The sequence below is a fragment of the Ammospiza nelsoni genome, chromosome 6, assembly GCF_027579445.1.
Source record: "Ammospiza nelsoni isolate bAmmNel1 chromosome 6, bAmmNel1.pri, whole genome shotgun sequence".
NCBI classification, from domain to species: Eukaryota; Metazoa; Chordata; class Aves; order Passeriformes; family Passerellidae; genus Ammospiza; species Ammospiza nelsoni.
Window position 1 is genome coordinate 49,273,247 of NC_080638.1, and position 25,785 is coordinate 49,299,031.

Consider the following 25,785-nt stretch of genomic DNA (forward strand, 5'->3'; position numbering starts at 1 on the left):
CCATTGTGTAGTCTGTGACTGCTAGTGGACCTTATTGTGAAACAAAGTGAAGCATCCCAAAGTTAGTCTGGTCTGTGGCACTTGCCTTGGCCATTTCACCAAAGCTCAGGCACTACCTATTAACATACAGACCAGCTGGGCTTGACTTCTATGACTTTGTTGCCATATTTTCTTTATGTTCAGTAAAAAAGGTAAGAAAATTGCCTGTTCAATTCCATTAAGATAAAATCTCACAATCACTTGGAGTCGTTAGCAACTGATTGATCAAATTAAGGCAGCCTCCTTACTGGGCTGAGATAAGCCGATTTCCCACATTGGTTTGCCTTTTTCATAGTTTGTGAAAGCCTGTCTCATCTCTCCCAGATCTGACATCCCCTTTATAATTAGACATTTTGGAGCCTTTTCAGACCTTCATCAGTTGTCTTTGAGCATTTCAGGAAGGATAAGTGACTCAGCAGCAAATCTGCCCTGGGAAAGGAGGCTTTTCTGACATCTAAGGTTCTGTGCCCCTGAGAGGTCTTTTCATTTATTTCTTAATAGCTGTAACTGCTGTGGGAACCAATCAGATCATTGTTTTCTAATTGTAAAATTTCTTATTCATAATTCATGACTGACAGGAAGGGCAGTGTGAAATTGTTCCATCTCTTTAACATCATCTGTGAGTGTCATTGTTTGTGTCCATGGTGCCTGGGCCTTAGCCCAAGCTGCACAAATTGGCTGTGCTCACATTGTGGAGGGCCAGACTGCTGCAGACTCCTCTTGGACAGTGCAAACTGATACAGTCACATAGAGGAGGGAGCTGGACTACAATTACCAATGAAGGACCCAAAACAGGGCCTGCCCTGTGGCCCTCTTTCATTTGTCACTAAAGAAAGAGGCACTGTAGCTAGTGAGAAGTTTTATTAATCCTTGAAATCTATGGACTGTCACTAATTATAGAAAGATCACAATTACATTGTCTTTCTAAATAAATGTGGAATAGAATGTACTAAGTAATAATACTTTTAAAAGACATAATTATACACAGATCTATGTATAGTAATGCTTTGTTTGAAATTTGTTAACATCGGGATTGAAAATTTCCTTGCAGGTGCCATGACTGTGGGGCTGTTCTTGAAGAATATGATGAGGAAACACTCGGCCTGGCCATAGTTGTGCTGTCAACCTTCATTCACCTCAGTCCAGACCTGGCTGCTCCTCTGCTGTTGGACATCATGCAGTCTGTAGGAAGGTAAATTCAGGACTTTCCTCTCTCCAACGAGATTGAAAGGATTTTGTGCCTGGAATTGTGTTTACATAAACTTCAGTATACAAAGGTGTATATTTTAAAACTCTTAAGTGAATAACATCTGGTTCCGTCTTGTGCCTTTGTTACTCATCATTTTATAAATTTCTTATGTAACTTCTTCCACTGTCAGTTCAATTTTTGGCAGCTCCTTTGATATTCTTCCCTTTTACCTTCCAAAGGGAAATTCAGCTCAGGAATCTCCTCAGCTTGTCCCACTGTAAGCAGTGATGTAAAGAATAAATTCAGATTTTCTACAGTACCCTTATTTATTTACTATGTTTGTTACCTGAACAGTGACTGGTGCAGCAATTGGTGTGCTTCTTAAGCTTGAAAGAAAAGGAAATTCTACTGTTAGTTTTTATTCTTCCTGCTTGCTGCTCCTTAAAATGGTTGGGTGTTTTTTTTTTTTGTCCTGCCTCCTAGGTTTTTTTATACCCCATTTGTCAGAATTTATGCTCTTGTCTGCTGTCATTTGAGAATTTGAGACAGGACTTTATCTTTTTGAAAGAAGCCTTCTCTTTTCTAAAAATCTCCCTTACCTTATTTTCTTCTGCTCTCTTGAAGTCTTTGTTAACAACTAGAGTACCTTGTCCCTGTGTTTCCAGTGTAATGCTCATTAACAGCTTCTGTGTGTCTTACAAAAATTGCATTCTCTTGGCTCCCCCCTTGTTGCTGCTTTGACACACTTTTTCACTTTTATGTGGCTCCTACTTTAGAGGTTATGCAGGAATGTGGTCAGCTTTTCTGAACTTTGCTCCTGGAGGAGTGTTGACTCCTAAGTATGATCATTCATTAGTATACCTGACACTCCTCAGGCTTTTCAACCATATTTTGTATGCTAGGTGAAAATTTGCATTGGGCTTCCAAACCAGCTGCTGTGTGAAATGGCCTCTGAGAAAATCTTGAACATTTGCTGCCATTATTTTTCTCTTGTTACTTTTACCCAGTGTGCATGGGATAATTAACTGTTACCACTGAATTTTGTGTGGTTGCTGTCTCAGCCACTTCCCCAACTTCTTGCCTCAGAGGTGGGATGGATGTGATGGGGTGTTCCAGAATGAATTTCTGAGCAGCACTGGACGTGCAGAAACATTGCACAGCTCTTCTCCTCCACGTTCTTTTTGGAGGCTGATGTTCAAACTGCTTGACTGTGGCTTCTGCAAGGGCATGGATCTCCACAGCCCTGCTTCTGCTCTACCTCCCAATTCCATTTAAACACAGCAGCTCTTCAAGTCCTCTATTTCCATTAACTGCAAGGCTGCAGTTCCCTGCTGTCTCTGCTAATTAACTCTGATGGAGGCAGAGTTTCTGACCTAGATGGATGCTGCCCATTCTGTGTGATTCTTGTAAATACAACAGTATTGCAGCCACAGAGAGGAAATAATTTGGAAGATGAATTATCAAGGGATGAGGGATAAGTGGGCTACCTTTTTCTGTGTTTTGAGGGGGAAATGCTACATCTTTAGAGTGAGACAGCTGATTGTTTTAGAACACAAGATGACAGTGCAACATGAGGTATTCCTGGTAAATGTCCTGTCTTGTTCCTGCTGGTTGGAATTTCTGAAAAATTCTAAATACAATAATAGACTCCCCACAAAGGAATTACTTTGAAAATACGCCAAATAAGTAGTGAATATAAGCAGAGAGGCATTCAGGTGCTTCATATATGTACCTTGCTCTGTCTTTCATCGAGTGGTGCCATATATATATATATATATATATATATATATATATATATAGCTCCAAGTACCCATCCAACAGCAGAAGGGAAAATGAATTAGACTTTTTGCACTTTTATTCTTACTAATAGAGCTACTACTTTCATGCCTAGAAGGGGAAATAAGGAGTTAGGAAGTGCCAGGTGTTTCAGGACCTAAACAATACACAGAAAGATTTTCAAAAGTTATTTGGGTACCCACAGGCATAGATAGGCATCTGTTGGGATTTTCTGAAGGGAAAAAATTTCTGGGTTCAGGTTACTGACAATTAAAGGTTGAAGTGTTTCTAAGACTTTGACATGCATTTAAATTTATGATCTGGTTCCTTAATCAAGATTTTTGACTTGGTTATTCTTATTTAACTGATTTTTAGTGAGATTTAACTTTCCAAACATTAAAGCTGTGTTTGAAGGTTAAATTTGGGCTTGAGTTAGTGAGGAACTGTGAAAAGCTTAACTTCTGTTCCTAACGTGTACAGATTTGAACACATCCATTTCCTGTTCTGCTTTGTGGTCTGAAAAGTGGGGGCAATGATGAGAGTTCATGGCATTTGTGCAATAAAATATTTAGAGTAGTAATGATAAATATATACAGACCGTACATTTTGGGAAGTTTCAGATGTTCCCAAGTGTTTACTCTAGTTCATGTCAGGTGAAGTTTTTCCAAAGTTGGAAACCTACTGTTTTGTTTGTCACAAACCCCATGCTTGCACTATCACATTCAAAAGGAGAGAAAAACATTAGACTTTGATTTCTTTTAGAAGAAAGATTTTACATTGTTGTGTTTCTGTACTTCAGTAGATTTTGGAAAATAGGTGTCATGTCCATTGGGCATGTGATTGGTCTCATTGCATTCTGCAGAAATCCTCGTGTGCCTTAATGTCAGCTGATGCTGCAATCATTCCAGAATAAAAGCCATGATTGCTTGATGGTAGCTTCAGACCTTTCTCACCCAGAATTAGCTTTGCACAACAGAAATAATATGTTGTATTTTAGTGTGGATTGCTCTTAAGAATACTGAAGTCAGGAACTCTAATGTGTTTTTCTGATTTATGCTAGAACAACGGAAGATAATAAAATCTTTAGTCCTCTGCACCATCAAGTTTGAGATTATTGCATTGTTGGAAGTATGTTGTGTCCCCAGCTTGTCATGCATAACTCATGAAAATCACCATAATTTTGGTTCATGCTGTTGCATTTGACTGAGCTGCCTTAGGGTCCTTTTATTAGTTGATTGGAGAGGAAACTGTCTTCAGAACAGGGGGTGACCAAGGATGAGCAACAGCTAAGTCCAGGATAAAAGGATCATTAATCAAAAAAATCCCATTGAAGTTTAGATATAAAATAGTGTAGCTCTATGAACTTTTCCCGTAGACTTATCAACTTATACCATCTAAAATATTGATTTGCAGCAGAATAAAATAAGAATTTTGTTTTATGTATAAGTGATGCTTCTAGTGTCCATCTTTATATTGGCTTTACAGTGTACAGCCTTTTAGTGACTTTTGGTATTAAAGGTGTTTTGCTTTGATATTGTAAGCCCTGATTCTATTCATTTACATGTCCTGCATATTGAAGTGCATGATTTTACTTTAAGATTGCGTTCAGGATTTTCACTGCCCATATTTGCCTTTAAAGTCTATATTTAGTTCCTAAAATAAATGACCTGATTTTTTGAGAATACAATAGTTCTCATCTGACTTTGGAAGAGCTTGTAGGTAATTAGTAGTTTTGAAATTAGGCTAGTTATTTATGTGCCAATATCTGAAACTGGAAGCCTCAATTTAGAGGGCCAAGCAAAGACTTTTTGCTTAGTCTGTGTTGCTGCATTAATCAGAAACTATTCAGTCAGTAGGCAGCTTCTGGCAAGCTTTTTTTCTCTCTAAAAAAAATTTTTATCCATGATATGCTGTAGGGCAAAAACATTACTTCATTATCCTTGTGCTACTAGAGGGAGGCAAGATTTGTCTTTAGAGCAATTGAGCATTAGTGAGACTGCAAGACTGAATAGAGTTTATGTCATGCAAATATGATTTTTCTGAATTTATGTGCTCTTCAGATCTTTATGTTAACATTTTAAATGTTCTCTAAAATTCATGTGTGCTATTTATTTAAAATGGCGCTTTATTATCATACTTAAAAATAAAACACACACACAAAAAAAGCAAATGAGTTTCAATTTCTTTTTTATTTTTATTCCAGGTTGGCATCAAGTACCAGTTTTTCTAATCAAGCAGAAAGGTATGGTAGCAAAGGATACCTTGACAAAAGTGAAACAATCAATCTAAAGCATCATCTTCCCTGACCCTAAAATCAACAAAATTTAACTTTTAAAAATGTTATTTAATATTTGTGAGTAAAAGGAAAAAAATGCCCTTTATACTTATTTGAAATATCCTGTATTTTCTGGAGATAAACAGGAGCCCATATTCATATGTGTTAAAGCTGGAAAAAATCAGATTCAGATGCTGTTTGATCTTCACAATTTCAGTGCAGCTTTTTCTAACTGGTTCTGTGTTCAGTATTTATCTTGATAACTATCTCCATAAATTCAATCAAGTGAATCCTCCTTGGCCATGGAGAATCCGTGGTAGTGATGCCTCATTATGTAAATCAGATGCTGAATAGGATAAATTCATTTTGTGAAGCTGTAAAGCATGTTAAGATGTGCAATTTATGAGTAAATAGATAATACTTAGGCTTTTAAATTAAACCATTCATTTATGAATGATTAGGGAGTACTTCATCTTTTGAAGGAAACTGCAAGAGGCAAATGAATATTATAATGTTTTTGTTTACCTGTTTTTCATGTGTTTCATGAAAAGCCAGAAACCTTATTATGTGTCACTGAAATACACAAGGTGAGAGCAGGATTATATTTCAAATTCAGATAACTCACAAATAAAACTATGTGGGGAATCACGAAAAATACAGGTATTTATTGAGACAACTACTTTAAGTATGTGTATGTAATTTTTTAATCTATTCATAGTTGAGCTCAAGTCTTGAAATCAATATGCTGTACTTTCTTTCAGGATCAGGACACTTCTGTTTTTGAGTGTCTCACTCGTAACTGAACAATTCCATATTTAAAAATAATAGCATCATCTTTATTTCCTCCATGTAGTCAGCAATGACAAGTGTTTAATCTGCAATGCAATTTTGTCTTCTTTTCTTTTCCCTCATTTTCAGCATGATGATCCCTGGAAATGCTGCAGGTGTGGCCAAGCAGTTCCTCCGTTGTGTGTTCCATCAGCTGGCTCCCAATGGCATCTTCCCTCAGCTCTTCCAGAGCATTATTAAAGGTAATGTGCAATACCTGAGTGCATTTCTGACCCTCAGTTCCCTCTGTATGAGCAGCCAGTGCAAGAATATCATTCAAATTTCAGATGGAAGCTTCTTACGGACCTTGGCTACATCTCTGATGGACTTCAGTGAGCTGAGTTCCATTGCTGCTCTGAGTCAGCTGTTAGAGGTATGTTGACAATTGGCTGTGTTAATGATGCTAATTTTATTAGCATTATCAGGGCAATTTCTCCTCATTTGAGTTCAAACTTGCTTCATGAAAAAGACTGAATTTTTGTTTTGTCCTCCCTGCAAGTAATTAGGCTGTCCTCACCACTGGTAGTGCACCCCATTCCTTCCCCAAGCACTGCTTTTTGTTTTCAGGAACACTTCTACTCATACATCTCAGTTCTCCCTTTTCATTTTATCTGATGATGGTTTTTCTTAAGTATTCAAAAAATCTATTGCCTGCCTTTCATTGACAGCCTTCTATGCAGCTGGCTTATTTCTACTGTACCATTTTTCCTCCTGCTAGAACTAGTCCCTTGCATGTGTCCTGTTCTTCCAAGAACATGGCAATTGCCTCATACAAGATGTTGGCATCACTTTAAAACTGCTCATGTCTTTTCAGGCCTCACCCTAGGACACAAGCCACAAAAGCATACGTGGTCTATGGAATATTAATGAATGTATTTTCTTTGAAACTGTCTAAAGGAAAACATGAAAAATCTGCTGCTGAATACTTTAAGTTTTGCTTTTTCTACTGCCATGCTAGTCTAAGCAGATTATGAGTTAAGACCCTGCTTGTAACATTTAGGCTTTCTTTTGGTCAGTACTTTAGGAACTCTAGACTAATTTTCACATACACAGCTCAAATTCCCAGCACAACACTATCATTAACACAGTAGAAAAAGCATGCAGTATTTGGTCTCAAACTCAGCATTTCCAAATGCCTTGTCAGGAACCAGTTCTGCACGTGTATGATCGTTCACAGCTCTGATTTCCTTTCCCAGGGTTTAAACAACAAAAAGAATTTGCCAGCAGGGGGTGCGATGCTCCGCTGTTTGGAAAACATTGCTACCTTCATGGAAGCCTTGCCGATGGATTCCCCCAGCAACCTCTGGACCACAATTAGTAATCAGTTTCAGACCTTCCTTACTAAACTCCCATGTGTTTTGCCTCTTAAGGTATGATGTGCGGGCATCTGAAACAAGCTATATTGCCATTGGTCAGAATGTACTGAAACTGTGCGTAAATTGCGGATAACCAATCGGAGTGGGTTGTTGGGAATGTTTCCTAATGATTCACCTGATGTTTCCAGAGGACTAGATTTATTGTATCTCTGATACGTCCCTTTAATTATGTTTTCTGTGTGTAACAACAGCAACTCTGACCGGGGGTACTTTTCACGTCTTTCTCCTATGTATTTCCTATGCCCTGTCTCCGTCAGATTAGAATACTGCATTTGAGACAATCAGTATTTAGACATTGAAAATCCATCTGGTTTTAACTGTTGAAACTAAATAAAACTCTTAAGAAGAGCAGCAACACCTAATTAATTTGCTGAAAGTACACAGTAGCCAGACAGGCAGAGAGAACTGAGACTACTGGGACTTGGGCTTAGCTCATTTGGCTGACCAGGTTGTAGTTCTCTTTGTAATAGAATATTGTTACAGAAACTAAATCCAGAAGCTCTGGGCTCTGATTTATTTGAGCTCAGAAGACATACACCAGGATCTTATCTCCTGGTGTGTATATTTTAGAAAACACAATAAAAACTTCTGAGTCTTTCCAGTAGACTCCAGTAAATTAAATGGAATTCTGATGCACTTAATCTGTTTGCTGTGGTGTGAATGAACCCAGTGGTAATTTTTTCTGTACATAAAAGTGTTATTCTATATGGGCTGAGGGATCCAAAATCTAAACTTGTGACTGATAACATTGTCTTTTAAATTGGTTGTCACCACCTGGCTACATGAATGATATTAAATTCCTTGGCACTATTATGCAATAGTCAGATCTTGAAACATGTTTAGATTTTGGTAAATTGTGGCATTATCCTTCAGCTTAACTTACTAAGCCAAACAGGCAATAACCATTCCCTCTGTGTACTAGCCACCCCAATCTGCTGCATCTTATGTAACTGAAATAAATAAAAACAAATTAATTGGATCTTAGTGGTTCCAACTGCATATCCACCATTCACAGAACCTTTAGGTGTAGGGTTTACTCTGATTTCCCTTTTATTCATTTGAGGTATTATTAGTAAATACAAGTAAAGCAATTGCTTGCTCTTGAACTTTCAATCTCCTGTTCTTTTTTTAGGGTCATAAGGGACCCTTTGATATTATAGATGTTTACAGCAGGGGTGAGGCAAGACAATGGGTTGATCCTGAAAAGCCCATTCAGTGCTGTAACCTGTGTGATTTACTTAAAATAAAGATTACATCATAAGGAACAACTTAAGGAATCTGAAACAGCAGCTGCCAGGGCATATTCTAATGTTGCAGGTTGTGAGATGTCTTAATATGTAAGGGAAAATATCATACTCCAGAACAAGCATAGACATATACAATAGGGTTGGTTGTGTGCACCTATGCTGTGTATGTTACCACTGAAGGGGCATGATTGTGTTCAAGGATAAGCCAGTTTAGAGAAGGTAATTAAAAATCAATCATCAGGGATCATTTTTCAGACTTCACTTGTAAGTTATTCATAGCTGCTACCACTATAAGCAAGATATGTACACAGAAGGGCACTAACTTCTTTTCTTTTTCTTTTTTGTCTTCAAATATGTTCAGTGTTCTTTAGACTCTAGTTTAAGAATCATGATTTGCTTGTTGAAGATACCTACTACTAGTGCCACCAGGGTAAGTTCCAAGAAGACAAAATTCTATTGCCTCAGATACAGCCAGCCTGTGCAATTGTATGAGTGTGTTCATTTCCCCTGGCTAGGAGAGCATTATATGTAAGCATAAAATTGTGCAGTCCAATACTATTTGGAGAATGATAGGAGCTTTGGAATCTAGGTTACAGTGAAGTGGGGGTAGAATTACATTCTTGTGTGGGTGTGAATGTATATCTTCTTAAAGATTTGATGTTCTCTTTTTTTTCCCCCTTCTTTTTTTTTTTTCTCTAAAAAAAAAGATTAATGAGCTTCCTCAGATGTTTTTCAGTACAATTCCACTGAAGTCAGTGAGGTTTTCCTGCATAAACTATACAGCATCTCTTATAAACACTGTGTCACAAGTGGAACTATTTTCTAACTTTTTGTTTCTAACTTCTGACGGAAGCATGAAGGCATATGATACAGCTGTTTGCCCAAAACAGTGTGAATCCCAGGCAGATAGCCTCTGAGCTAAAAATAATGCTGTTCCATTCAGGCATCTCAGAGTTGGAATGCTTCTTTGCTGTTTTGGGCAACGGGTTATTGATTTCTGTAACACATGTCATTGCAGAGTCTTCTGGAACCTTTTTCAAAATTACTGAGCTTTGTAATTCAGAATGCTGTCTTCACTCTGGCCTACCTGGTGGAACTATGTGGTTTGTGCTACCGAGCCTTCACCAAGGTAACAGTGACACTGCATCTTCCTTTAGGGACAAGTAAAAATAGGACAAAGTAGTGCTTCCCACAAGTAGTTTGGAAGTAAAGATGGAATCACTATCAAGTTTCAGGCTTGTCAACAGTTTTAACATAGTTTGGTTAATCAAGTAGTGATCATGGTATAGTGCCTTTTAGTAATGCTGAGTTTTACATTCACAGTAAAGACACAGATGATGGGAACCTGCTGCAGATGTTGCTCAGAAAAGTTTTTTAGTGTGATTTTGTGACTTGGACACTTTTTTCTCATATTTTTGAAATACCTGGTATTCATGCATCACATGAATATCAGTCATATCTTTCCTAGTGCACAAGTTTAGCCATCCACACTTGTGAGTAAAAACTTAAATATTCCTGGTAGTGCCTTTGGAGAGCACAGCTGTGGGGGGAGCAGTAGACAACTGACTAAAATGGAAGACTCCAAGTTAGGAGCTTTCCATTTTAGATCCTGTTCATTCTGTATTGGGTATTTTCCTTTGGCAGGCATGGCTGTTGCTGTGTAAAAAAGAGAACAGTATATGTACACTTTTAAAAACTTTTAAAGATTACTGGATGAAAGCTATGGTGTACAAATAGCAGTTATTACTTGGATTCATTTTTGTAGCTATCAGTGAGAAGTTTAATAATAAAAAAGCAATTGAACCCATGATCATATATACTCCATTACCTAGATTGTCAAGGTACTGAACAAAAATGTTGCTTTAGCTACTAAGTGCACAGTTTTCCATCCTTGCTACATTTGTCAGAACAGTAATTAATCCTCAGGAAACATTCTGTCATAAGTAGCTACATGATTTTTTGTTTTGATAATGCACAACTGGAACATGCATACTTTCAGTCTTGTTAAGACTTAAAATATCACTGTACAAACAGTGAAGAAGAAATGATTAAATCAATGGCACTCTTGTGGAAAAACTGCGCCACAAGAAAATAAGAAAAATTTTTACCAAATGTAATGGCTTGAAGCATTAAACAGAAATTAATTAACAGTATGTTTAATGACAGCAAGCAAGTTCTAGTTTTTTTGTCTAATTTGAAAGAGAAGAGTTTATGCTGTGGAATAATCCTGAATACAGAAGAGATTGCCTAGCTTTTGGAATTATTTTGAGTTGTATCTATAGTTAAGGCTTTGTGCAAGGCAAAGTGAGTAAAATGTTAACTTGAATAGTTAACATTTTACTCACTTTGCCTTGCACAAAATGCATTAACTTGAATAGTGGTTTTTTTCACTGAAACAGAAAAGCCTCATTTAAAACTGAAGCAAAGATACCCCTCTTGCATTTGTGGTCTTATCAGAGTTTTTCATATATCTGCTAAAGCAAATTGTGACCTACAGGAAATTTTTCACTTTCCTCAGGCTCTGCAGTTTCAGAGAAATGTAGTTAAAACCATGGTATTGGAAACCTCACACGTGTTTCTTGCATGCTTCCTGGTTGATTATTCTGTTTATGTAGTGAGTACTTAATTGCACACAGGAAGCTTGGATTACAGTACTTGGTAAATCTTCTTGATTTAGTTTAATTCAACCTGATGACCCAGAAATGGAAGCATTAGTGAATGTTCTGCATTGTATGGCCACAGAATAGTTAATTTAGTGGAACTCCACACTACATTATCCTTGCTATTTTTGAAAGCTTATTGTAGTTTTGCCTTAGAAGCATCAAATTAATGACTGCAGTTAGAAAAAACACCAAATCAGTTATGATGTCTGTGTTTCTCTACAGTGGAAGCCACTGTATGTAAATAAGAGTGTTGTGGTAGACGACTGCATAGAAGTGAATTCCAGAAGGAATATAATTGTAAGCATTGAAACTATTCAAATGTAATTGCTTGTTTTGCAACTTTGAGTGTGCTGACTGGAACAAAACAGCAACTTTCAGCTAAGCTGTGGAGGATTCTTGTCTTTTCAAAGACCAAGCTACTCCAACATGCACTTTGTGGAGGTCAGTGCTGTACAACCACTCCAAATCTTTTTTTTAGGAAAAAAGATCCAACATTTTCCTAATAGCCAATGGCAGGAATATCTGAGTTTCTCTTGTCTTGGAGCCTGAAGACTCACGTCAATCTGATATTTCCTTGTCTGAGTTTCTGTTCCAGGTCAGCAATTTGTTTTTTTTGGGTGCCTTTGGAACTCTCAGTTGAGAGTACCATCTCTTCTGTGGATTGTAATCTTATCTTTAGTTTTCCTTTCAAGTGTCTTAAGGTCCTAAATGGACACTTTCTGGCTTTCTTATCTCTTAGAACTGCAGAAGCTTGAACCTAAACTTAGCCTTTTGCTGGTGTTCTGTTGTCCCTTACTAAGTAAATGCAGAATGCCACATGATTTTGCTATTGAATCTTTTAAAGAATATTAAGAGGCATATCTTCAGTATTTTTAATTACTGCAGTATCAGCAATGATAAAATAAAGATTTTTGCTTTATACTGGCTTACTTGGAGGACAGCAATCTCCATTAAAGATCCAATTGACTCCTACTACTAAGTTTGGACCCTGAGGTACTACTGAACTTCAGTAGTTTCATGTTCTCCATATTGACATGTGGTTAGTCACAATTTGAAGGTTGCAAAGCTGTTTCCTGTAGGGATACACAGACATGTGAGAGAGTTGATTTGGCTGAACAGTGACTGAAGTAGTGTATTCTTGACACTTCTGGTATCAGATTTATACATGTAGCTCCTCTGGATGTTATTCTCAAAGAGTAATGTCTTTCTGGCAGAATATAATGTTTATACATATTTATCACCAACAGGATGATAGGAATAAGCAGACGTGGGTAGGAAGGACACTCTGGGCCATTGACTTATATGTCATCACTCCTGATGTACAGTGCAGGAAGCAAGAGATCAGATGTCAAAAAACCATTTTGCCTGATTTTGCTCAATCTCTCTTCACGTGCTTAACAAACTTTAAGAGTTTAGACTGTGAGGTAGGAGACTCCTTAGAGAAAGAGGCAGTTAGCAGTTGTATTATCCCTAAAGCCAAGAAAAGCTGGGGTTCATGAATCCTGTGCTTCTTTTCCAGTGTTCTGACAAGCAATTTGTTATGGCCCCGTTATATCCTGTATAGCATAGATGTTGGTATGTAAAATAGCTGAATGCTTTTGAAAGAATTATATCTTCCTTCTTTTCAGTATGTGTAGGCTACTGGACTGGGTTACTGATAGGAACTTCTGTCCACTCTTTGGGGGGGATGTAAATGTCAACTGACTTGAGTGTGGCACTGCACAGTGTCTGTGTCTCAGCTCTGGGAAGGCATTTGATGGTGGGAAGGGATACTCTTCCTGGGAAATTCTGACAAGTAATCAGGATTTGTTTACACTGTGGGTATTATGCACCATTCTGGTTCTCGATTCCCACTCAGAATATCACAATGTCAGAGAAAGTTCAGGTAATGATAGCAAGAGTGATCAAACAGTTTGAGTTCCACGTACGGAGCAACTAAGTCAGAGCTCTTTGGTCTGAAAGAGCAGCAACTGATGGGAATGTGAGAGAGGTCTTCAAGGTCCCAAGTGATCCAGACAGGGCTAGGTAATTTCATTCCTTTCCAGTGTAAAGAACATATTAAGTTTATAGGAACTAGTCAAACTAAGTAAAGGGAACTGATTCTTCAATAGTGTGTGACTCTTTACCATTTGTGCTAAAGGTTGGCATGAGTCCCAGAGGTCAATGGACAGTTATGTGGAAGAGAAATACATTCAGAGTTTTGAATTATACAGAAGCTCAGAAGTTCCTTGAGCTGAAAATAGTTGGTGAAATTATACATGCTTGCCTTGTTCTTATTCTTTTGCTTCTGCTTATGGCCTTGTTGGAGATAACTTACTGAAGACATTTGTTCCCATCTGACCTCTCCTGGATATTATTATATTGTATATTTTTTATCAGAGCAGCACTCATGCATGTGAATGTGTGACTTTTGAATATTTGTCCCCTCAAGAAATGGTTTCATAATACAGCTGATTCTGGAGTGTTAGCTTCCTGCAAGTCTAGCTGCCTAGACTGCAGCAGTATAGTCAGACAAGGACAAGGACTGCAGTTTGGGACCATTCTGTCATCTAAATATGTTATCTGTCTGCACACTCCATGTAATTGAAGAGGAAACTAGGAACTTGAAGTGTGGTCTCTTGATTCACAGACTGGCATCATAAGTTCCATGGAATACACACCATTCTGTTGTTTAGGCACCTTCTCTCAGATCAAGGCCTGATATTTAAAATCTGTTTTCATTCAGAGATATGTGGGTGCTGTGGGAGTCATGCACTGCTGCTGCAAGCTTTGTTAGACAATATGCCACACAGCTAGTGTGGGGACAGCAGTGCTCTGAAGAGGAGCACTGGTCACTGCTTGGTCTGCTGCAACAGAAGCCCGCTCTCACTTTCAGTTTCTCCTGTGTGCAGCTAGACATGGCCTTCAAATTCTCTCTCACTAATTAAACTTATCTGAGGAAGAGACAAATAATCTCATTTTACAGATTTTGTGGAGAAACTGAGGCCCTGACTGAGTAGGAATTTCCATACATTTAACTTAAGTGAGCAGGCAAGTGCATGGGATTTACAAGATGGAGGATATAATGTTTTAGATTTTAAGCACACTTTGGATATGCTCTCATTATTAGACCATTTATTTCATCTCTAATGGTTGTCTGAAATAGAGCACGGCGCTCCTGCTTATCAAAATTCTTGAGTTGCTGTGGTCAATAGCAAGTTATGGGTTTGTTTGATGTTTTTATCTTATTGTCTAAAGTTGGAGAATGTCAAAGTAAGATGTATAACAAGGCCATCTTATCTCTTGTACCTCCTTGCTGACTCAGCCCTACAACTCTATTCTTAGACTTCTGTGTTCTAATCTCCGCTGGCTGATTTCCCCCTATGTTTTAAAGTGTTTCTGTTGTAGCAGCTGTAGCCAAGACTGGTTTTATTGTGGAAGTGGAAAAGTACTGCCAGTCTAATGAGTGGAAATAGATGGTCCAAGCAGCTGTAGTGGAGGCACTCTTTTGTTAAAGGGGAATAACAACAGAAAGAGAGTGTGGGGAAATATAGACTGTTTTGGCAGCTTCAGTGAAAAAATAATGCTAAATACTATGCCAGTTTTGTTCTTCTGTGTAATTTCTTACTGCTTTCCTCTTTTTTCTTTTCATGGGACTCCTTAATGAAAGCTGTGTTTGCATACCTGGGTTTTATAACTATTTTATAAAATCTGTCTGTATTTCATGTGTGAAATACTAAATCTTGGATATAATGTCTGACAAAACAGCAAAGAAAAATCACCTTCAATGATGTCTGTTCATTAAGTCTGTACAATTATATAAATTATGAGTGATGTTGGCTTTTTTTTTAGACAACAGAGACTGGTACATTTTTGTAATTTAGTTATTCTCAAGCTTAGATAAAAAGCATCTTTATGGTTTACTAGTGGCTGTCAGTGAATTTCAGGACATTCATAATTCTGTGGTTTTTTTGTTGCAGGAAAGGGACAAGTTCTACTTGACACGCTGTGTTATATTGGAGTTACTGCAAGCACTCAAGTTGAAATCGCCCTTACCAGACATGAATCTGCTGCTGTTGGTGCAGGTACAGGAAATTCTGATGTAATTCTCATACTGATCCTGTCTGGGCCCAGGTTCAGGAGTGGGGCAGAGGCTGAAGAACTGAGTCCAACATGGTTACAGAAAGTACTAGCAATGTCTGGGGAAGCAAGAACTTTTTATTGCAAATCCAGTTGCATTTGTATGCATTGGTGCATAGATTTAGGCTCCTACATTAAAATTTAAGAAACTAAATCTGGAATCCAAATTTCTCATAATGATAATGACCTGTGCATCACTGCTGATATATTGAAGATCACAGAATATATCTTGAGTTGGAAGGGACCCAGACGGGTTGAGTCCACTGAGTTTTATATCATGTCCTGTTGGGGCAACTGCCCCTGGTGCTGCCTTTTCTTTATATCCTAGCCTGAAACCCTGTCACCAGCTTGTGTGGGAAGGGCTGCTAGTGGATCATGGGTCACAACTCAGTTTCTGGCAGAAAGTTTGTCTCCAGTTCCTGAAGGCCATTTTCTTTTGACCTGTAGTTTTCCAGCAAGGAATATGTTGAAAATATTTCTGCTGCTTTCATTCTGTGGAGTCAAGCTACCCTTGGAAAATATGAGGAAATAAGATACAGGCTTATGAAAACTTCTGCCTTCAAGAAGGCAAGTGTGGCAGTTTGGCATCACAAGCCTGTCACCAAAACAATTTGCTGAAGTCTATAAAATGTAATCACAAGCACTGGGCTCATTGTTCCAATGAGATAACAATGATATGTTAGAAACTTCAACTTGGAAACTTAAAATTATAGGGACCAGCATAACAGCAGTTCATAAGGTCCAGGTGAGGTATTTATTACATAGATCTCCCATAATGCTCCCAGCATCACAGCTGCATTCATTCCTTCCCTTCCCATTATAGGTCAAAGCTTCACATAGCTTACTGTGGACTCATTTTCTTTTGAGTACTGGTACATTACTCATAGTAAGTAAATTATTTCCAGTTGACAGAGAAATCACACTGACAAATGAAATAATATGGCAGTTAGGATAACTCTGAAAACAATTATTATGCCATCAGTGTTAGGGACAGAAGTTGGGAAGGGAAGAAAAACATGGGTTTTTTTTCTTTTGATGCTTAAAATCCATTTAAGTTAAAAAGTCCAAGTTTGTCCTTTTTTTTTTGCTAATTATTATTAAACTCAAACTTACTTTTTTCAGTCCCAGTCAATACCATCAAATAACAACCACCAGCCTCTTTCTGTCTTACACCTGCAGTGATGCACCTTCATAGCATTGGTACAGTGGTTTTTGTTGATTTGAACTGATTTTTCCTGTATTACAGAATAGAGCAATTATTCTGCATTACTTCTATAATTCAGTCCTGTGACTACCCCAAAGCATGAAAATCCCCTAGTTTGGTCCTTCCTGAATTTGTCATTTGAGAATGCCAACAGGCCATGTCAATTTTGGTAGTGGGGTTTAACTGATTTACACTTGTGCTTCCCATTGAGTCAATTGCCTGAGAGACCCAGTAAGCAAAACTCTCTTACATCACCTTATCTCATAAAGATAAAATGGTATTTGCCTGGGTTTTCCTCCTAGAACTGTTCCCATATGCTGTATTCACTTTGGGATGTATTCATACCTTACACAACAGCATCTAATGTGGATATAAATGTCTTTTATGATGTCTCTCTTTCAGAGGCTGATGAAGTGATTCATATTTCCTGCCATCCAAAGCAGCCAGCTTCTGTTTTTATGCAGTCAGTGGTGAAGAATAGGGGTTGTATTCAGACCATCTGCCATAGATGCCTACTGGAGGCATGATGACTGCTTCTCCCAGTGACTGTAAATTGGCAGCTCTCAGTAGTATGTGGTCTGAATCACTCAACAGCCTCTGGAATTGCAACACCATAGTAACCACTAAGCCCATCTTAAGCACCACTGTAATTTAAGAAATCTACCAGTAAAAATGCATATGTTTCTTTATTTTTTAAATATTCTCTGCTGCCATTAATAGAATTAAGGGATTGGTTCACCTCTTTACCACACAAAGCCACCAGGCTATTAATTCAAATTGTATGCTTTTGAATGAATAAAGACATAGCAGAGTTAACACAGCAGCAAACGGAAATGGTTTTAATTTCCAGCAGTCATTTCTCCATGGACATGTTAGCCTGTATGCAAGATTCTATACAGACAGTGCACACAGAATACAGAGATTCTGTCAAACTGCTCCAGATAACAAAGGAGCTATGAGCCCTTTAATTTAATGATAGATCAGTCGTGGGCTGACTAACAAAGGAGTTCCTAGAAAGGTACATTTGACACCCACGTTTATCCAGATTACATAGTGCCATCAGCGTCACTGGTGACATTAAGGCTAAGATGAGAGCTAACTTTGTCCCACTTTACAAAGAATGAGAATTTTTAACCAGATCACTCCAGTCTTTGCATAGGTTTTGATGATGATAAAGGGCACATTAAGACTGTCTCCTTGATTTGTCCTAGCAAAGGAAAGCCATCATGTACATGCTGCTGTTCCATGGGTTTCCATAGGAACTGCTTCTTCACACAGCATTTCGTTTCCCTGTACTTTTCTCCTGCTCACATTTCATCAGCACACATCTTTAGGATTTCCATTGACTTCAAATTGTACTGGTGTGTCTTTAGAATTTGCTTGTTCAGTCAGTCTCTAAGAGTCAGTGTACTTGGTCTGTTCTGTTGTAAAGCTTGTGGAAGTGTAAGAGTAAATTCCAGGGCTGTAAAGGATATTTTGAAATACTTTCATGGAGAGCAGTCAGCCACTGAGAGTTCTGCTAACATGCATGCATTAGACAACCATAAAATATGGTAGTCAATATCTGTCTCAGTTTGTGAAAGTACTATGGTATCAATTAATTTTTTAATCAGAAGGATTAAGGCTTAGACCTTAGTTGACAGTTATTTTCTGTCTCTCTTGCTTAGAAAGTTACGTTGCATCACTATGGACAAAAATTGTTCAAGTGCAGATATAATGTTAGGACAAGAAGTTGTAGGAACAAACAAATCATTTGCAGGGTGTCCAATGCATTATTGAAGCTTATAATGATTAAATAACAGAATTAGCAAGTTTAATGTATGAATGATATGGACATTGGAGATTTTTAGGTCAAGGAATCTCTTGAAACAAAAATATTCCAAGAAATCCCTTGGAAACAAAAAGAAACAAGAAAAAAGGTAAAATAAAAGCATAGGAAAAGCAATGAGGGACATTCTACTGGAGTAGCATGACACTGACCACTGTTTCTGTCTCAGAAACAGCTTGTTTATGTTGTATGGTGCAGAAGCTATATCACACTATACTAGTATGTTGTCAACTTCAAAACTCTTCATATAATTAATGATTGTAGAACTTCAGTGACATGTTGTAATATCACAGTGAAGATTAAGGCACCCTGCCTTATCCTTCTCTATCATGGTTCACTCCATAATGAGAAAAACGTTTGATAAATGGAAGAAATAACAAATATATATTTTTTTCATAAAGAAAGTCTGATTTGTTACATAATATTCTTCAAATTGCTTCTGTACTGCATATGTGTTAATTAAGCACATTAAAGTCAGATTTTTTTTCAAGAAAATTATCTCATTTATAATGGTGAGTTAAGTAGGTTGTTTATAAAGAAAGAGATCTCTAAAGGCAAATGAATAAAAGCAAGAAGAGATCTGAACTGATTTTAATGAAGTAATGAATAAATTATTAGTGTCTTCAGGTTCCTCAAAAAATAATTTAAAATAACTTATCTTTAATTCCTTCTTAGTTTGTTTGTGCAGATGCTGGAACAAAACTAGCTGAGTCAACAATCCTACATAAACAGATGATTGCCTCAATGCCTGGAGTAAGTACTGAATCAAAGTCCATTTCTTAGTTCTGTTGTTCTGACTTTTTAAAAAAATACATCTTCTTCAGCTTGCTTTGCTTCATTTTAATGCTCTTTCTTTTTAATTTGTCCTGATTGCCAAGATGGATTACAGGCAAGGTTGAGATGCTTCATTCTTTTTATTAACAGTGGAAAAGTTCTTAATTTGATGTTGCTTCCCTTACTTTCACTGATAACCTTTAGTCATGTAACTGACTTCAGTGGAGCCTGTGCTCAGAAAGGCAAATCAAAGATCTGCAGTTCTCAGTGGGGAGCAGACCAGCTGAATGCATCAAAAAATGGTAGCAGGATGGAAAGCTACAAGCCATTGCCTCCACTCTCACAAAAGATTATCTGATTTAAGAAGGGAGTTAATGGTATTTTTCTAGTAATATGTAAGTCATTCATCTATATCCTGCTGATAAGTGTAGCTAAATTACAAGTACTCCTTGCCCGGGCACTGAATGTGCACCTGATGAGTATGGGAGGAAGTAGCACAATGGGAGGTCTTGACTTCTTCCATGGCACATGTGACTGAGTACCCAAGCAGATGGAGGAGGGTTAGCCAAGGTTTGCTTTACAGGCTTAGTGATGAAAACTTGTTTCCCTTTGTGTGTGTCAGCTTTAGGGATGATTTAATAGGATCTTTCCCATGTATCTTCTGAAGTGCGTGATTTTTAAAATGCCAATCTTTAATAATTCCTTTCCTCCCAACAGGATATTTTAATTTATACTTGCTTTGAATAGACTAATACTGGTGTTACAAGGTGTGATAGGAGCATGATCATTTCAGAAGAAACCATAGAAAATTAGGCTGCCTACTGCTTGCATGAAACAGAATAGGTTGTTGGAGAGAAGTCTTGTGCAACTGAGCATTTATTTTCAGAGACTGGAGTGTAGTCTCTTTCTTAACTTCGTTATTCAATATTCTAGAACCCAGGTTGAATCCTTAGTGGATGGAAGATATACTGACAGGGTTCCCAATGACATGTTTTACTGGTTTTTATTCTGTCATGGAACTGAACAACATTTGAAATGCCAGGAGGTGACATAGTAAGGGAACATACAAAAATGAGGAGTGCCCAGGTCAGTTGTTTTAAATATAGAATTCTAGCAGTTTTTCTGATTTCAGCCACTAAAACTTAACTGTGGCTTAATAATTCTGTGACTAAAACTAAATCTAGTTCATTTGTATGCTCTGATAGGATAATCGGCTTCTATGCTTCAAAGTGCAGGTAATCAAAAAGAGGTCAAAGAACAGTAGTTTTTTTCTGTAAACTTTACTGCAGAGCTCTGCCCTGAGCCTATGACTTGGGATAAAGTAGATTTTGGTGACTTCAAAAAGATATCTGATTTAATAATGTGATCATTTAGCCTCAAAAGTTAAGCATTTCTTTTACTTGACCCCTAAGAATGAGGCATCCATAGTTCCTGTTGCATTCAGGTAGCATTTTCTTCACCTCAGACTATTAACATATAAACAGAGGTTTATGTCATACCTAGTGGGTTGGTAGCATCACCTTTGGAAAGCTTCCCTACAGGGCTCTCTGATCTATTCAAAGCCCTTATTTAATCTGACAGCTTTCTTCTGTTGATTGCTTTATGCACCTCGGGCTCATCTTGTGCTTGCTAAGGGCCAGATTCACATTTCTCACTATTCTAGGAAAAGGATTATGAAAATCTGTAGTGCACAAATACAGCAAGCACCACATTGAGTCCCTTTGTTTTCCCTTTGAGGTTGTTTTTGCTCTGGCACAGGTGGCTTCTCAGTAAGCTCATACCTTTATGGTCTTACTGGAACACTGCATAACTTAATGCCATTAAGATGCTGTATTTTGAATGCTTTTTCTTCAGGAGTATACAGGAAATAGTCATTGGTTTTTGCGTAAAGGAAAAAACAGAACACATTTCAGTGATGTTCATTTTAGTGATGTTTACACATAAAAGACCTGAAGTCATTTAAACTGTTTTTCCATTGTGATTAATGTGAAAAACGGACATCTGTGCCTGTGACTGAATTTTGTTTTCTTTGATTCTAACTGATTGGTTCTAATTGCAGAAATGCTCAGCTGCTTGAAAAACAGAGCTGTTCAATTCTCATGAGTTTTTAAGACTTTGATTCTGGACCTGTAAATTTCAGGATGACATACCAGAATATTCTTGAAAGTTTCATCAGTTGATCTTTTATTGCTGTCATAGATAAGAGTATTTTATGATGCATGAAGAAATTACAGCAGCTGGGCTATCTTCTCATACTATAATCAGATAAGAGGAGATAATACAGTGAGAAGAAGAACATCAAAGAATACCTATTCCTGATGATTTTAACTAAAAAGGAAAATAAAGAATTTGAGACAGACTAATTGTGTTCTGGTGAAGCAAAACCCAGTACATTAACTTATTTCTTTTATGTTTTAGTGTGGAACAGCAGCAATGGAATGCATGAGGCAGTATGTTGGGGAAGTGCTGGATTTCATTGCAGATATGCATACCTTAACCAAATTGAAGGTTGGTTCTGGCATATACTGATCTAAAGTGTATGAGTTTTTTTGACAAAAATATGTTTTCTGTAAGGAACCTGCCTGGGAGACACAGTAGGAAGTATTTGAGGGTGACTGACAGGTTTCTTTTCTTTCTCTTGTAAAAAAATATTAGTGCTGTTATAGATTAGAGACTTCTGTGGCATCAGTAAAAAGTAGCTTATGTGATGTTGAAATGGAGGCTGATTCTAATATCATGAGCACATAATAAAAATGCAGGCATGATTTTTCTGAAATGTTGATGATAAGAAAATGTCATACCAAAGTCACTGTGAGAAGTAGTTGTGTTTAATATAACCCAGGGAAACATAAAACTCCCTGCCTCTACAACTAAGTACACGCCTGTGGAGGAGTCCTGTGTCTCTTATAGATAACAAATAGACTCTTAAATTTATTGGAAGTTCAGAGGTAATTAAAATGCAGCAATTGACCTAAAAAAGGGGGTGTCATTTTTCTAATGGATGCTATTGTTCTCATTGTCAGGTTATATTCTTTTGAAAAACCAAATAGCTTTAATGGCTGTAGTCCAAACTACATTTTGGTTTCTTTATATTAGTTGGATGACAAATTTTTAAGAGGAGTGATAGGAAAGTACTTCTGCTAACATAAAATATGTTATTTAGGAATGCATTTCATACAAAGATCCTAGTAATCATTAGCTAATCAAAACCTAAAATTACTGCTTCATGGAGGAACTTCATGTCCCTATTAAATTTCCGACAGAATGGAAATTCTCTAAAATGTTTTGAAAAATAAGTAGCCTAAGTAACATTTCTGCTCTGAAGCTCATTTATCAAGCAGTGAGATGAGAATTTTTACCCTATTAGTTTCTCATACACTCACTTGTTCACTGTCCCTCTGGCCCCTCAAACCCACCTTGTGCCCCAGAGGGGAACTATATTGCATGTTAATAATACTTACCACAAAGGAAGAATCCCAGCTAAACTGAAACTTGTGTCTTGAAACTCTCTGTAACTTTATTTTACTGGACAAAATATTCCCTTTCTTAAATTCTTATCCTGTTGGCCATGAATTCCTTTGAATTAAAGAAAATAGTCTAAGGGAAGCAGCCTGTTATGCTGGAGTAGCAATTACTTCAAAGCACAAAGTAATTAATCATTTGAAGTTGAATTGGATTGCCTTCCCACTCTATCCTCTTAAGTTATTCACCCATTTTTGTTAAAGTTCAGAACTGCTTTCAGAATAGGTAGCAAATGAATCATAAATGAGGCAAGAGATACATCTAGTATGCTAGTTCCACAGGAAAAAAAAATCAGCTTACCTGAAACCAGGAATGGGGAAAATTTTTTATACTTGCAAGTATCCTCTCTCCTGTGTAAACGTTTCTGTAGAAAACTTTCTGTCATTTGGACTTTCTCCTTCTGCTCACCTCCCTTGAGCTGTAGTCTGATTTTTAGAATTTTTCTTAAAATGCTGAAGTCTGGTGATTACTTCTTATCCTCAGTGGGACTATTTGTTTTTAAAAATTTTATATATGGATATAGGTAGAACATGAACTAAAACTTTACCTAGTTTTTCCCTTTCATGTTTTGAAATGGGATGAGAAGCTTCCCAAATCAGTCATCTGGCCATTTAAAACTAAGTCAGAAATCCCTTGTTGTTTTGATTTAGCCACGTAATACAGCAATCTGAGGACAAATTAGTTTAATAGGAGAGTCAAATATAACCATAATTTTATGTATTGCAAACAATAAGCTTTTGTGTCTTATAAAATTAAAAAGCAGTTTTTATTTAAAGAGATAAAACTTCGTGGTTTCAACATGTTTGAGAAAATATTTTTAAGCATTTCTAAGTTTACAAATAGTCAGAACTTCAAACAAATTCACAGCCTCTAGATTCAAATTCTTGCAAGCTCATTTAATATACTTACTTACATTGCTTGGGTTTTATAACAGAAGTGTTATAAAACTCCCTAGAAAATGAGTCCTAAGACCATCTGGTTGTACAATTTCTTGCAAGTGTGTATTATCAGCAGCATTTGGGGTTATAGTTAACAAAGAATCCTATATGATTTATAGGATCAGTAACAATCCTAACAGCAGAAGGTGATTTTCAAATGTTGGTTTTCAAATTTGGAAATTCCTACGCTCTGTAGGAATTCAGAGAACAGACCTGGTTGGAGCTGTTTATTTATATCCACTGTCTTCTTTTGCATATCCAAGAATAATTTTTTTGAAAGAGGCTAATTATTTTCAGTCCCGTGTATTAGGAACTACTGCACTATATAAAAGGTATAAATGTTAATTCTCAAGATAATCTGATTTCAGTGTACTGTTTCTATTCAGTTTGTTACGGTTTCTTTTTTCCTTTGACATAACATCTTAATTGGTAAAGCTTGGCAGGATTTTATTTAGAAAATTCCACCATTTTTGAAGATTTATAATGTATCTGCCTTCATAACTGTCTATCCTTTTAACCTGTCTGTATAACAAAGTCATTAAACATTCATGCTGGTACCTAGGGGTTTTTCCCTTCAAAGAGATTTAAGTAAGTGCAGTTTGAGAGTGTAAGTTTCTGTGGTTGGATACTTATCTGGTACAAAAATATTATTGGTTCACTGATTTTTATCCTGTTATACTAATTGGATAACTGATGACCTGATTTTCTTGTGCAAAGCATATGGCTCTCCTTTTAAGCAAGCAACTGCAGTCAGCATGTGTTCTGTTATAGTCTAGTACGAGAAGGTAATGCAAAGTTAGCTGAATAGAAATACAGAAGTATCCCAAGAAGCAACAATGAAATATCCCTAAAACTGCAAAGCAGAATAAATTATCTTTATAAGCATAAATATGTGAATGTTTCTTGGTGAGAGGTCTGGCCATTTTATTGCCAGAGCTTAAAGGCATTTGTAACTGAACAGTGCAGTATAGTTGACTAGTGCAATATAGACATAGTGCTGGAGAATAACTGAGAGCTTCTTTCTGAACATGTAAATGGGATATTGCACATGGAAGGCATTTCCTGCCCAGATGCTATCTTGTTAAATGGTTAGCTTATTTCCTTTTTACCTAACCTCTCTGGATATGCAAGCATTAGTTTGTATTTATCAGCTGTTGAGTTTACTGATACAAAAGCTGCCTATACATTTTGCCCAATTTACATTATGTCTTTATATTATTATATTATGGCTTCTTTGAATTGTGGCCCTCTGTGGAAAGATCTGCATCATACTGGTGTTACTAATATAGGGATTGGAGAATTTAAAAAAAATCTATTTCTGAGCTTTGTTTTGTAGACACAGAGATGCTGGGAAGGAATTGAAGGGGAGTGAAATAGAATATGCTGGGTTTTGGAAGAATTTAGTTCAAGCAAAATATTCTTTTTGGGTGGGTAGGAAATCAGATCTTTGCCTTGCAGAGTCACATGAAGACTTGTTCTCAGCCACTGCATGAGGACACCTTTGGTGGACATCTGAAAGTTGGTTTAGCTCAGATTGCTGCTATGGAAATCACCCGGGGGAACCACAGGGACAACAAAGCTGTGATCCGGTACTTGCCTTGGCTCTACCATCCTCCTTCAGCAATGCAACAAGGGTGAGAACACTTTTACACAAAATGGAATACTAAAATGAGTTGGAAATCTTCACAAAATTATGTTTCTATTGCCAGATTCTATAGATAAGACCCACACTAGGAAATGGTGGCAGTGGGACATTGAAACAGCTGCTCGGCAGCTCCCTGATCCTTAACTGAGGAGTTTGTCAATATAATATTTAAAGTACATGACAAAAGGATAGTGGAGGTAACTCCAGGGGCTTGACTGGAGTAACACTGGAAATTTAACTTGATTCTTGGTCTAGGTGCAGACAGTGAAAAGCACACAGGCACTTGATCAGTCCTAGAATTATAGAAAATATTCTCTGAATTATAGACAATACAACAGGAAATGGCCATTGAAATTGTGGAG

At 37.2% G+C, this 25,785-nt stretch overlaps 1 protein-coding gene across 2 annotated transcripts in view; it reads left to right on the forward strand.

Moving 5' to 3' along the window:
* Positions 1 to 25,785, forward strand: part of UNC79 (unc-79 homolog, NALCN channel complex subunit) — a 108,760-nt gene that overhangs the window by 72,247 nt on the left and 10,728 nt on the right. For both annotated transcript variants that reach the window (XM_059474170.1, XM_059474171.1), the window contains 11 exons: positions 1,091 to 1,231; positions 5,208 to 5,246; positions 6,198 to 6,310; positions 6,395 to 6,480; positions 7,304 to 7,477; positions 9,092 to 9,160; positions 9,749 to 9,859; positions 15,353 to 15,457; positions 19,220 to 19,297; positions 21,737 to 21,826; positions 25,237 to 25,412. In XM_059474170.1, the coding sequence (XP_059330153.1) occupies positions 1,091 to 1,231; positions 5,208 to 5,246; positions 6,198 to 6,310; positions 6,395 to 6,480; positions 7,304 to 7,477; positions 9,092 to 9,160; positions 9,749 to 9,859; positions 15,353 to 15,457; positions 19,220 to 19,297; positions 21,737 to 21,826; positions 25,237 to 25,412 (1,182 nt within the window). The remainder of the gene's footprint in view (positions 1 to 1,090; positions 1,232 to 5,207; positions 5,247 to 6,197; positions 6,311 to 6,394; positions 6,481 to 7,303; positions 7,478 to 9,091; positions 9,161 to 9,748; positions 9,860 to 15,352; positions 15,458 to 19,219; positions 19,298 to 21,736; positions 21,827 to 25,236; positions 25,413 to 25,785) is intronic.